Raw genomic sequence first — 12,801 nt, 5'->3', positions numbered from 1 at the left:
CTGCCTCGCTGGTCAATGGAAGACTTTGAAAATTAAAGGCATGCAAGTCGTTGCATGAGCAACAGGCAATTGGTTGGTTTTTCCAACCAATGGTGCCCCACCAATATCACTTTCAGGATTACTTTCGCTGGCTGCCATCTCTCCAGCTTGTTCCGATTAGCCTTAAACCGTTATGTGTTTTCACATCGGTAGCTAATCCGTGCATATAGTACATAGTAAAAAAGACAAGAAGGATGGTATTATCAAGATTTTGTTTTTTGCGACTAAAAAGTTCAAAATAGTTTTACTCTCAAACAATACAAGTATTCTTTTTGCGAGAACTATATGAGTATGTTGGACAAAAGAAATATCTCCTTCTAAAGTTACCACCCAGCGATTTACGAAGTTCTCGATCTATTGATAGTTTTATACCAAGGTTGCACCGTGCTACCGCGTTGCAAAATAGGCAGCTGGCTAGGTGTTTTTTTAAACACAGTACAGACGCAAGCGCTCATACATACACACATACACTCACTCCTGTAAACGCACACATGCACACCCTATCCTTATGAGCATCTTCGATAGACTGAGCCGGCATCATCTTGAGATTTACTAAGTCATCATAGGCGCTTCGTCGTCGACGGTTACGTCTTCTCCCACTGAAAGCGCATCGCCGAAAATCCTGAAATAAATTCAGAAATAATACAAGCATCAGGACTTGAATCTTGGTGGGCTAGGTGTTGTTAGGCGGTAATAAAAGGTAATTTTCTTGGGGAAACATAATTGCCATCTGGCAATTATATGAATTTGTCACTACATTTCACTATATTGGTGTTAGATTTACTTGGTAACTCGTTACAAAATAATTGCAACTAGCAATAATTCAAAATGGTGCCCACGCTCATCTGCTCCCAGTGAATAGTAAAACAAAAAAAGTAGCAAACAAAATAAAAAAGTATGAAATTTGGTCTACACGGTGCACCTTTTGAAAGTTTCGTTGATAAGCCAATTTGTTTTTATTTTTGCCAAGAGCTCATCAAATGTTCAAACACCTTGAAATTTGGCACACGCCTAGAAGATTCTCTCAACTTTGATGTGTAAAAATTCTAGATTGTTTGAGTCTCTTTTATAGTTTTTTATTACCGTTCATCGACGGGGGCAGCTGAGCTTGGGTGCAGAAATGCCTCACATGACAACTAATGTATTTGTGTGTGGAAAGCAAAAGAGGATTTTTTTTTTGTTAAAATATGCACAAGTATTAGTTTTGAAGCTCTTGTCGGAATGAAGCTAACAATGAAAACGAATTGTTAATCTAATAAACGATTTGAGCTATAAAATATATTGTCTAATTTGATAATTGGGTTTATATCCGATGATATCATCTTTTTGGCCGTCCTTGGATTAAATCACCGTCCAGACTCACTCCACGCCGCTGGGTTGCAAACTTTCGTTCCTGCCTCCGGTCCGATATATGCATGGCTCCGTCGTCGACTGGTTGTGCCCCAGTAATCTCCTCTCCATGTGCACCGAATCGACCCCACGATCTTCGTCTCCGTCGATTTCCAGCCTTTTCACCGAATGCAGCCGATTTCTTGCCAGCTCGCAGTCGTCGCGGACGTGTTGCGCTAGCGGTTCCTTTTTCCGAGATTACAGAGGCAACGGCACAAAGGTCACATCTTTTCCATCCCCGGCCAGCAACCTCTCGCGACTCAATTCAATCGCTCTCCTAGACGTCTTTTTTTGCGGGTGAAAAAACTTGTATTACTCAAACTCCACACTTGTACAGTCCATCGCAGCCAACTCTATGGATACGTGAGGACAGAACCCAACCAAGTCATGGTACTACCCTCAATACGAGCAAAATTAGTTAGGCTATCACTAACCTTATTCTGGCTACGATAGTAATACAACTTTCACAAAAAGACATAAGATATTTAATCTCCTTTATGATGGACGAGTAAATGGATCGGTCAATCGCTCTCCTAGACGTCAACGCCAAGGGGAGGAGGAATGACGGCGTACACCATGCGTGCGTGCAAAGGTACGGCGAAGGGGCTGAGTGTTGCGGCCTTCGCCGGGGTCGCCGGCCCGCCATAAACAGCTTGTCTCCCGTCCGGTCACCACAAGAATAAAATCACCTAATCCGCTGCATGCATGCATGACACTGGGTTGCGCTCAGCCAAAATGAAAGACACGGCAACCTATCGCCGTTTCAAGGGCCTGCTGCTAGTGCTGGCGAAGCCGAAGTGATCACGGACGGGCTGCAACGCCGCGTTAATCGAATATGGCGAATCCTAACCAGTTAGACGCCGTTGCTAGTCCACGCGGAGTTGCAGATGCGCGCCCTTGCATGTGCGTGGATTCTCTCTCTCTCTCTCTCTCTCTCTCTCTCTCTCTCTCTCTTCCTGACACATGCATACATTAGCTTCCCTCTCTCCTCTAACTCGCATCTTTTTCATTTTCTTTCGACAATTAGATGGTACATATCTTTAGAACCAAAAAGTCATTTTCAAAATTTTTTACATATTTGAACTCGTGACACCAAGCCCTTTAAACAAGTACAGTCTTGGATACATTTGAAACACTTTTTAAAAAAACGTTTGCTTTAAACAGTGAAGAACTTTTCATTTTTATTCTAAAGTGCCAAAAAACAGAATCAGGGCTGAAGAATTTTCTAAATAATGGGTCTGCACTTTGTTAGGAATATGAAAGAACTTTGCTAGAAAATGTATGTGGAAACAAAGAACTTTATCAACAGCTTGGCCGAACTTTGATGAAATGTTTATGAAACTTTTTTGAGCCACATACAATTTAATTTTATCTTGGGCTCACAATTTAATTTGAAATATATTGATATTAGACTTGTTTTGTAGAGCTGGTTGTGACAAACTCCAACACATAAACGAACTTAAATTTACGTAATTTATTTAAAAGTAATGGTGGCATATTTGGTTATTCAGTAATTTTGTTAAATGAGCCGCAGCATGCATGTGAATATGACGGGGAAGTACACTGCATGGCTGACAACGCAGTGGGGCAGGTTGATTGGACATGACCCTAAATGGAGGGCCAGGATACAGGTTGTGCGGGTAACTGGTTAGGAAAAATCCACTTCCCGCGTTAATGGCCTTCTTAAGCGCCCGCTTCACGTCGGCGGCCTGCAGAGCACCGCTCTCATAGTCAGCGGCAAGCTCCTCCATGCTCAAGAACGCCCTGTCACCACCGTCCTCCTCCTTCCTCTCCACCTAAAACCTCCCAAACAGAGGAAAGATTATCTGCCTGATGTACTCCAAGCACGGGTTGCCTTCCACGGTCCCCGGCGGGAACGCCTTCCGCATCGCCCGGCCGACCTCCCACTCCGTGTCCTCCATGTAGATCGTCCACCTCGGGTCCCTGAACATCTCATTCTCCGGGTACTCGAGCAGGCTGGGCAGCACGCCGTGGAACAGGGCGACGACCGGCCGATGCGGATCCTCGCGCATAGCCGCTTCCCGCTCGCGGTACAGCTCGGCCACCTTGTTGCTCACGCGCTGGCCGATGTCCAGCAGCCACACGTCCGCCTCGTCGCGGGACAGTATGGCGGCGGAGTGCATGCACGTGACGAAGACCTCGTGGGAGAAGAGCGACTTCGGCTCGTCGTAGTACGGCCTCGTGTCCTTGGACGAAAGGATGCACTCCGTCACCTCGCTCAGATTGGCGCTCCTTGCGACTTTCAAGGCGAGCGGCCAGTATCGACGCAGGTCGCGGCTGATCTCGTCTGACGAGCGAACGAGCTCCACCTCGGCCCTGTTTGAATACTCTAACACAGTTAGAGTTAGAGTTATTTTCTAACCCACTCTAACCCAAATAAGCACCTCTTCATCGGGATAGTTGGGTTAGATGAAACTAACCCACTCTAATCCTTTCTGTTTGGATACTTTTGGGTTATTTGAGTCTCCAACTAACCCAAACTAACTCTAACCCCATGATCCAAACAGGGCCCTCGTCGAGGCGCATGCGGGCTGTCCTCCACATCTCGGTGTTGTACGAGCAGACGTCAATGACTTTTCTCAGACTGACGTTGTAGCTTGTGAGAGCGAACCAGTTCGCCATGAATATCTTGACCTTGCAGCCGGCTTCGAGCAGCTTGTTCACGTTGATCGCCATCGTGATGCCCTGGGTTATGTGCATCGATGGGGAGGGATCGCACCAGACGTAGCAGACAGGAGTAGTTTTCTTCTTCAGCAGCGTCCTGAGGTCGTCCTCGTTGGTGCACTCCCCTATGCTGCTCAGTATCGCAAACCTCTGATCAAAATTCACCTCTGCAGTATCATCGTTTGCAGTAGGTTCAAGACAAGAATCGGCTGCATTCTCCTTAGCGGAGGAATTGTTCTGCATGGTACTACAGGCAGGGGGAGTTCCCGTGCTGTAATTTTGTGGCGGCTGCTGCTCCTGGGAGGCACAGTCAGATAGTGATGACCGACGGTAAAACTGCTGCGGCGGCGTGTGGAAGCGGCGGCGAAGAGCGCCGGAGCTCTGGACGAAGCGATTTAGCGGTGGGCATTGGGTACCTTTGCCCCTCACCAGCGCAAACGCCCGCGCCAACATTGCTACCTGAAAAGACGATCGGCACACGCCGCCTGGCGAGGACGGGATATAGGTTGTAGTGTTTAGTGAGGTTTCGTAGCAAGGGCCTTTATCCGTGCAAATTGATGGCATGCATGGTTTAATACCAAAATTTGGCACGTATGTCAATGTCTGGCAAGTAAAAAAATGCCATTTATCGGTTGAATACCAAATTGACCGGCCTCTAAAAAAGTTGTCAATTTGACAAGCTTCGATATTATCAATTGTTTTTTTTCTATATACACGTCATCAAATTTTAGCTTGCCATGGTATAAACACAATAGCTAGCCAGTTTTTTAGTAACAAGCAAAGTATACCGTGAAATCCAATTGGCACAGCCAATGGAAACTGTCCATTATTTTAGGCTTTAGAAAGAAATCGTACAATATGAACTAGGATTTGACAACCCCGGCCAGCACGGGCTCGTCGGCTGCTCGTCCGCCATGGCCAGAGTCGCTGCGCACGTCCACCACGCCGCAGACGCCCGACTTTCATCCCCACCCACAAACCTCCCGTTTCTCCACCTCTCCCGGGGATTGTTCGCCGGAGGTGAGCGTGGTCGCGCCGACCACGACCGAGCCCTCACCCATGGCCACCGACCTCAACGCAACACCTGTGGCGGGCGGGTCGTTCACTGGGGGCCAAAGGAAACGCCCGCGCGAGATCCTCGCCGGTATGCATCCTGACGCCCGCAACCTGTTCGACACAATGCCAGCGACCACAAACGATGACATGACCAACCGTTTCATCATGGAGAACATCATCTTCGAGGGCGGTGTGGGTGACATGGCCTACGATCCCAACGAGACCCAAAGCCAAGACGGCCGAGGCCCCTTCATGGGCGGTGTGGATGGCACGGCCGACCCCTTCACGCAAAGCCAAGATGGCATGGGTAGCACTTCCCCGCAAGCCCACGAGTTCCTGGACGACTATGGTCTGGAAGTAGAAGATGAAGTGGACATCGAGGGGGAGCCTTTGTTTGCCGACGAGCTCACATTCCAAGCCAATGCAAACAAGAAGCGCCAACATATTCAGACGAAGGCATACACAAAGGATGGGGATTAACTCCTTTGTGAATGTTGGAGCGATATTAGACGAGACCCCAAGATCGGCGCTAAGCAAAAGGCATCAACCTTTTGGCTAAGAGTTTATCGCCAATTTCATGAACACAAGAAGTTCGTGCCATACAAGATGGAGAGCAAGTGTGGGTGGGTGTCCCTCTCGAAGCATTGGAGGGTCATACAACAAAAGTGCAACAAGTTTTGTGCCACCCTTCAAAGCATCAACGGCCATCCCTTGAGTGGCCTCGGCATCAAAGACATGGTATACATTCCTTCATCTTCGTTTACGTTTGTTTTCAGGCTTGCATGCATGTCCACTGCCCATTTGAATATGCATTCGTGTTTTCATTTGTAGGCATACCAAGCTTTGGAAGCTTTCAAGGCCCAACATGAAAACAAGCCGTTCACCCTCACCCATTGTTGGATGATCATAAAAGGCGACGAGAAATTCAAGGAGCAATATGCGGCCCTCGGGAAGAATGGAGGGGAGCAAGCCGCCGAGGAGCATGATGAGGGACGTAAGCCATGGCCACGAGGAAAGACCACTCCCAAAAAGAGGACAAGCGTGGTGCGGCGTCATTTGCCTTGCAAGCAACTTTGGAAGGCATGATCACCCAAAATGATACAAGGGAGGAGAAGCGTCGGCAAGACAAATAAGAGCAAATGATGCCCTACATGGAGATGCAAAGGAAGAAGATCGAGATGGAGGCGGAGATGGAAGCTCGTGATGGACGAGAATTGGGTCGGCCGGTTGGGTGCACCGGTCTGACACAGTCGGACGACGAGTGGGCAGCCGACCCAAACGGACAAAAAGCAAACAAAGTGTGCATTTGTTTGGGTCGGCGTGTTGGAGTTGCTCTAAAGGTAGTACCTTAGACTAGTAACATACGCATGTTACTACTTTAAGTTACTCCCCACTATGACATAAGGAAACTGGAAACCCACCTTGAATTCCCCCCAATTATACCTAGCCATCCCTCGGGCTGGGCCGAACAAAGCCCGACGAAGAAAACCTAGGCCCAAGCCCGGCCCAACCATCGGGCCTAAAATCCAGACCCAAGCCCGACCGGTCAATGTAAAAGCCCGCCGGGCCTCGGCCTCGGACCTCTTCAGTAAAGCACAAATGTGACAGGCCTAGGCCCGCCTAACCTGACCTTCGGTCTCAATTTTTAGGCCCAAGCCCAGCCCGCGGGTAAGACCGGGCCGGGTCGGGCCGTCCGGGCCGGGTTGCCGATGGCCAGGTATACCCCCAATATTACCCAGGATTGGATTTATAATGGTTTTATACAAAGCTAAGGTGCAATTAATCCAGTTTTAAAGTTCAGAGGATATGGATGGGGGGCTATACTTCTTTCTTTCTAAAATGGAAAAAGAACCATGCAGTGTAGGATCGATAGGCCCAGAGTCCATTCATCATCTGCAGCCCGTGGTTTCATTCACTGTGGGCTAACCTGTAGCCTCTACTCTTTTCTCTCTAAGGACGAAAAAAAAAAGTCTAATCATGGCGGCTCTTTCCTGAATATTTTGCGTGACCCATTAATAATGCTGAAAATTGTCGGTACAGGCCACATTTGTTTTGATGGCAACACATAGGAAGCCAGGTTGCACGACACATGTTTGATTTGTTTACTTTCAAATTCTTCGAATTTCTACTATTTACGTTCAGAAGTCGGAGTTTATCACGCAAATGTTTGCGGTACAAGATGCCAGATGATCATAATCGCCAAGTTTGTCAATGTCAGCACACAACGGGAATCATCTGAATAGCATCGTTGTATTTGTTTCAACAAACTACCAAAAAAAAAATCACAGTTTGTGAGCATAAACATTTATTCTTGTTTGATGGAGTAACTGCTCAAACATTTGGTCGTCTTAAGCTTCTTCGGCTCAGCAATAACGCGTTAACTAACATCTTCAGTCAAATGTTATGAAATAGATCAGTTTGTCATGCCTAAAAATTTGACATCAGACTTTTAGTGTTTCTGCAGATTTATGAGATCCCAACTGCTAAGCAAATAGAGATTTACTCACCATTATGCATCTGCTTTAGTTTTTGGGCTTTACCACCTTGGAAACATTAGTACTTTTGGTTCAATACACATCAGAATAGCAAGAATTAATGCAAAAAGGTACAAATCCGATAAGGTCACTTTTATCTTGGTCATTCTCTGAAACTTTCAAGAAACAGTTCAAGAGCAAGATGAAGATGGTATTTGTCATAGTGAAATACCGTAGAAAAAAGAGCATGGCGCATATACGATGCTGAAAATGTATCGGCCTAGCAACAATCCCATTGCGAACTACTATGCCTCTACTAGGCACCAAATTATGGACAAGACATGCCGTGAGCGAACAGACAAACACTTTTTTTTTATCAATCAAAATAGAAAATGAATAGCAGAGGGCATCTGGTGGTACCTTCACCTCCTACCGGCGCTAGCATCGCTACCTGACGATCTGATCGGCTCTCACCGCCGTCCGCCGCCGCCGAGGACGAGCTAGGGTTAGGGTAACGCTGAGCTCGTGAAATCCTCGGGCTTTTCTCTGCGGAAATCTGAGACAAAAATCGAGGGAGAAAAAAAACTAACCGTCCTGTGCTGGAACAAGAGGCCCAAGAGTCCACCTGCCGCGTTCGGCCCGTATAGCTCCCATTCTTAATGGGCCTGCCGTACCCATTACCCAAAGCTATACAAGGGCAAAGTCGTCTTTTACCCAGCGGGATCGATCCGTGGCATGGCTCGCCGACTCTGCCGTCTCCCTCGCCTCCTCCTCCCCCTCGCCGCCGCCCCCAGGCCCCAGCCCCGCCTCCCCGCCCTAAACCCTAGCCCCGCCGCTCTCCTCCGTCCCTCATCCTCCCCGACGCCGACGCCGACGCCCTCCTTCCCCGCCTTCCCCCGCCTCTTCTCCTCGTCATCCGCAGGTACGCCTCCTCCTCCCCGCCGATCCTTCGCTTCCCTGTGTCCCTGTGCCGGCGCTGACAGTTTCTTTCCCGGCTCCCGCAGGCGATTCCAGCATGGTGGTCGTCGGCTCGGCGGACTCCTTCGAGGACATCCACGCCAAGGTGCAAGGTGCGGCGCCGATCCCCTCCCTTCTCGCTCCAGCTTTTCCACCGATTCTTCACACTGTTGTTGGCAGTACGATGCGTGCGCGAGTTTCGTTCTCACATTGTTGGTGTGGTCGCCCTTGCCTTTTGCAGTGGAGAAGCTCCCCGCCGTCTTCTACTACACGGCGGTCTGGTGCGGGCCGTGTAAGTGCCGCCTCCGCGCCATGAATTGGGATTTGGGTGTGTGACTAGAGGGGGCTACAATTCTGTTGTTTGGTGTTGCAGGTCGGGCGATGGCACCTGTGATCGAGAAGATGAGCAGGCAGTACCCCAAGATACCAGTCTACAAGGTCGACATCGACATGGTAAGCCAACAGATTTCACTCTTGCTGTAATGTTCATCTGCTAGCGAATTCCATGTTAATGTGTTCTCTGTTTGGATATGAATGGTAAATTTGCACAAGTACGACTGTATGAGTCTGTTCTAAGTTGTAACCTTATTTTATCAAAGATCATTGCATCACACTCCTGGTGTTCATCCGTCAAGTTGTGTCACGTAAACCACGGCGTTTGAAATTCCGTTATGACAAGTAATTGTTGATAGACCATGCCTGTTAAAATGAAGCCTTAAGTTTTGATCTCGTAGAGTTGGATCTAAATAAATATATCTGTCAGCTTTCTTGGTGAATCAAGTTTGGGCTCACTCAGAGCCACATTTTCTTATTCACTTGGTTCTCTTCTTGGGAGTTTGAGAATGAAGTTAGCACCGTCACTTGTCCAGGATCATTGTAAAAGTTGCTTCATAACTAGTCCCACCGTTAGTTGGATATTCTGTATGCTTGATCTTTTCAAAAATCTAGCAGCAGGCTTTTGCCGGTGCTAAGTCCTGATTGTTTGGTATGTGTGCCCTTGTTCTTTCTGTAAAACTCCTTAATTAATATGATGAGGCAAAGCTTTTGCCTTCGTTTTATTTTTTTTATCTATGTGGTGTCACTTGGGCGAAAGTTGTGATGTGGTCATAAGGCCAGTATAACACCCATTGGGAGGATTTATGCAGAATTACTCTGTTAGGTTGGTGGAATTGCACTACGACCATTAAAAAAAATTGCTCCTAGACCATACATGCTAAAGGGAAGCCTCAAGTTGTACTCTGTTAGGTTGGTAGTAGGTTGGTTCAGCATAGCTATATTTGCCAGCTTTCTAGCATTACGAAGGTTGAAGCTTGGGATAACTCAGAGCCACAGTATTTTTTCTCTCTCAGTTAGCCTTCTTTTAGAACTTTGAGAATACATGAAATTGCTTTGTAACTGGTCTGCTCTTAGTTAAGCAAATTCGTCTAGACGAGTTACCTTTGGCAACATATTCCAGACACGCATGATCTATGCAGTATCACTTGCCTGAGAGTGATGATGCGGTACCAGGCATGTACCCAGTATAGACCAATGCAATTTAGTAATCCTATTTAAAAATTACTGTTCATGGTTTCCTTGTATGGGCATACTCATTTGTTTATAGTAAGCAGATTGAGTTGAGAGTTAGTGCATACCTGCATAGTGCTCTCCGTAGAAAAGATTCAAAATCAAGTACTGTTTGTTGAGGTGCTGTTCAGTTCAGTGGTTTTACTCTATTGTGAATCTGTGATTGCGTGTAAAAGGGACAAATGTTGCAGTGGTTACTTCAGTTTGTTAACTGGATGTCTTATTGGGAATAAACACCACGACAGTTGTCAGCACATGCCAGGCGGAATGCATTTGACCATGCAAGGTGGAATGTATTTCAAATACATTAAAAGTCATTGCTGTTGTGGCTATATTTAATGTTCTCAACAGTATGCCTGCTCCTGTTATTGATACACGATTTCTTTTCCTCTTGTGCTGCAGGAGGGACTTGGGACCAGACTTAGTAACCTGAAAATATTCTCTGTCGTAAGTTGCATACCTGAAATTGTACTTCATGAGATTTTTGTTCTTATTTTAATATGATATAAATTATAGTACTATTCTGTTTCATGGTAATGATGCGTTACATATGTTTTTGTGACTGGAGGAGTCTGAGTATATGCATTGATTCAACCTTACTTTGTTAAATGCATACGTGCATGTTCGTTGAGTTCACTTGAACTGAGAGCCAGATTATAGAAATATCCTTCTACCAGCATGTTTGTGTATTTGTGTTCATACCAACCTTCATCCTAACTCGCAATCCAAATATTTGACTCTTGCTGAACCTGGCACAGCCAACTTTCCACTTCTATCACAAAGGCGAGAAGAGCAGCGAAGTGGTTGGTGCTGACGTGAAGAAGCTTGAAGCTGCCATGGAAAGTCTTCACAAGTAAGATCTTTCTTCTCGTCCTTTTTTTCCTTTTTCTTCTCACACAAACAGTACAGTGCTGTTTGAATGATCTCATCTGCGGTGGAGCAAACGAAAATAAACAAGCCTGGCCATGATAGTTTGAATCTTGTACTCAACTACAAACGTAATTATGCTACGGGCCTATATTAAACATGTCTCCAGCACTTGGCCATTTACTTTGTATTGCGATGCTTGTGACATTAATACTTTATATCGCAGTTCTCTTGACATTATACATTGTACTTGCACAGGCAACAGTGAAGTTGACTTGGAGTGGGGGACAGTTCTTTTGCATGAAGAGTTGGAGAGGCTGTAATGCTTGTGATTTGCGTGTTTGACATGGAAACTTCCGCCTTACGATCTTGTTTCGATATCTGGATACACACTGGACGCAAAACATCGATATCTGGATTTATGCCACGCTTGAGCACAGCTTTTGTGCAATTTCTGCACGTCTATTTAGGAGCATCTGTGATTATGAATCTGTCTATATTGTGGCGCTGCTCTCCGTCTCTGATGGTTGGGGCCTGAATTGCGTGTGGTCTCGGCCTTCGGCACAAACTATGATCTTGAACTGTCATGTTCTTCTCTCCTTCGTCTTCCTTACAAGTAGTTTATGCTGATATCATTTACTAGAATATAAATGAAAATAAAACATGATTAGCGACGATGAGTTGAGCCCTGCAACGAAACAGCTCTTACGATAACACAACAGTGGAAGATTCAAGTCAAGACGTCGTAATACTTGTGATCAGAATCTGCATTGATGTGGAAGGTCAAGTTTTTCTTGTTATTTTTTTTTGAAACAAAGGCAAAAGATTTGCCTCATCGATTAAGTAAGAAGAAGAGAATTGCTCAGTTAATTAACGAAAAACCAGATAAAAACTGATACAATAGACCATATGCGGACTACTCGCTAAGAAAGAAACTTCATGACCACACTGTCAACCCGACAAACATACATAAGACGAAACAACCATGATTGGTGGCTGCGAAAGAAATATCGACGCAGCTTTTGCAAATCTTTCTAACTGGCAGCGCCAGGCGCCACTGCCTCTGTCCGATGGTTCGGCTGGACTCGCATGACAGCCTGGGTTTCGGTCTTGACTGTATGAATAATTGTTCGAACGGCGCTTGCTGGCCTATCGTTAAGCGTTTTCCTTTTTAGAAACACGATACAAACGCAGATGAATACATACACAAATGGTGTTCGGAGGCAGCATTGCCTGCCTCTGAGGTGGGGTCCACGTAGCTCCCTCGAAGCTTGGCCAAAAACGCACCACTGTATCAGTGGCGAAGCAAACCGGAACAATCTGTGGGATCGTTGGTCATTTTTTAGATAATTTTCTTCGTAATCTACAGTAACTTCACGGTATTTGTAGGCTATTTTTTCTAAAAGCTGTGGGGTAAACTGACCCGTGGATTACATGTAGATTCGTCACTGCCTGTATGGTATTTGAGTACATCCGTTGGACTGGTTCCACAAAGATGAAAGGAATGTCATGTAGGGACAAATTTTTGTTTAAATCAGAATAGAAGCTTTGGATGGTCAGAGCACCTTTAGAGACCGGGGAGGCTACTCCCTTTGTTTCATACTAAATGTCTTAACTTTAGTATATTTTGTAGTAAAGTTAGTACAAAGTTGAGGCACTTATTTTGAAACTGGGGAGTATACACCTAAGAAGTTCATCTCCACTATCTTATTTATCTTAATAAGCAATCTATACACTCATCACATATGTTGACAGATGCCCCCTCCTA

General features: G+C 46.1%; 1 protein-coding gene across 2 annotated transcripts; it reads left to right on the top strand.

Annotated features, from left to right (window-relative positions):
* Positions 1 to 8,350: 8,350 nt before the first annotated feature.
* Positions 8,351 to 11,542, top strand: LOC119331066 (thioredoxin O, mitochondrial-like). Of its 2 annotated transcripts, XM_037604242.1 has the most exons (7): positions 8,351 to 8,565; positions 8,648 to 8,713; positions 8,842 to 8,892; positions 8,974 to 9,053; positions 10,569 to 10,613; positions 10,925 to 11,019; positions 11,292 to 11,542. In XM_037604242.1, the coding sequence occupies exons 1-7, from the start codon at positions 8,379 to 8,381 to the stop codon at positions 11,299 to 11,301; spliced, it is 534 nt and encodes a 177-aa protein (XP_037460139.1). In that variant the 5' UTR covers positions 8,351 to 8,378; the 3' UTR covers positions 11,302 to 11,542. The 2 variants fall into 2 exon arrangements, with proteins under 2 accessions (XP_037460139.1, XP_037460140.1); XM_037604243.1 differs by lacking the exon at positions 11,292 to 11,542 and having other exon boundaries at positions 10,925 to 11,023.
* The last annotated feature ends 1,259 nt before the right edge of the window (positions 11,543 to 12,801 follow it).

This window comes from Triticum dicoccoides, chromosome 7A, assembly GCF_002162155.2.
Source record: "Triticum dicoccoides isolate Atlit2015 ecotype Zavitan chromosome 7A, WEW_v2.0, whole genome shotgun sequence".
Lineage (NCBI taxonomy): Eukaryota > Viridiplantae > Streptophyta > Magnoliopsida > Poales > Poaceae > Triticum > Triticum dicoccoides.
Note: the sequence above shows the minus strand (reverse complement) of the source record. Positions and strands in the feature narration are given on the sequence as shown.

What these genes read in the sequence shown, in the direction of transcription:
- LOC119331066 (XM_037604242.1), top strand. Translation starts at nt 8,379, where the DNA reads ATGGCTCGCCGACTCTGCCGTCTCCCTCGCCTCCTCCTCCCCCTCGCC. An exon ending in CATCCACGCCAAGGTGCAAG is followed by an intron (nt 8,714 to 8,841) that starts GTGCGGCGCCGA and finishes TGCCTTTTGCAG; the next exon opens with TGGAGAAGCTCCCCGCCGTC. An exon ending in ACCTGAAAATATTCTCTGTC is followed by an intron (nt 10,614 to 10,924) that starts GTAAGTTGCATA and finishes AACCTGGCACAG; the next exon opens with CCAACTTTCCACTTCTATCA.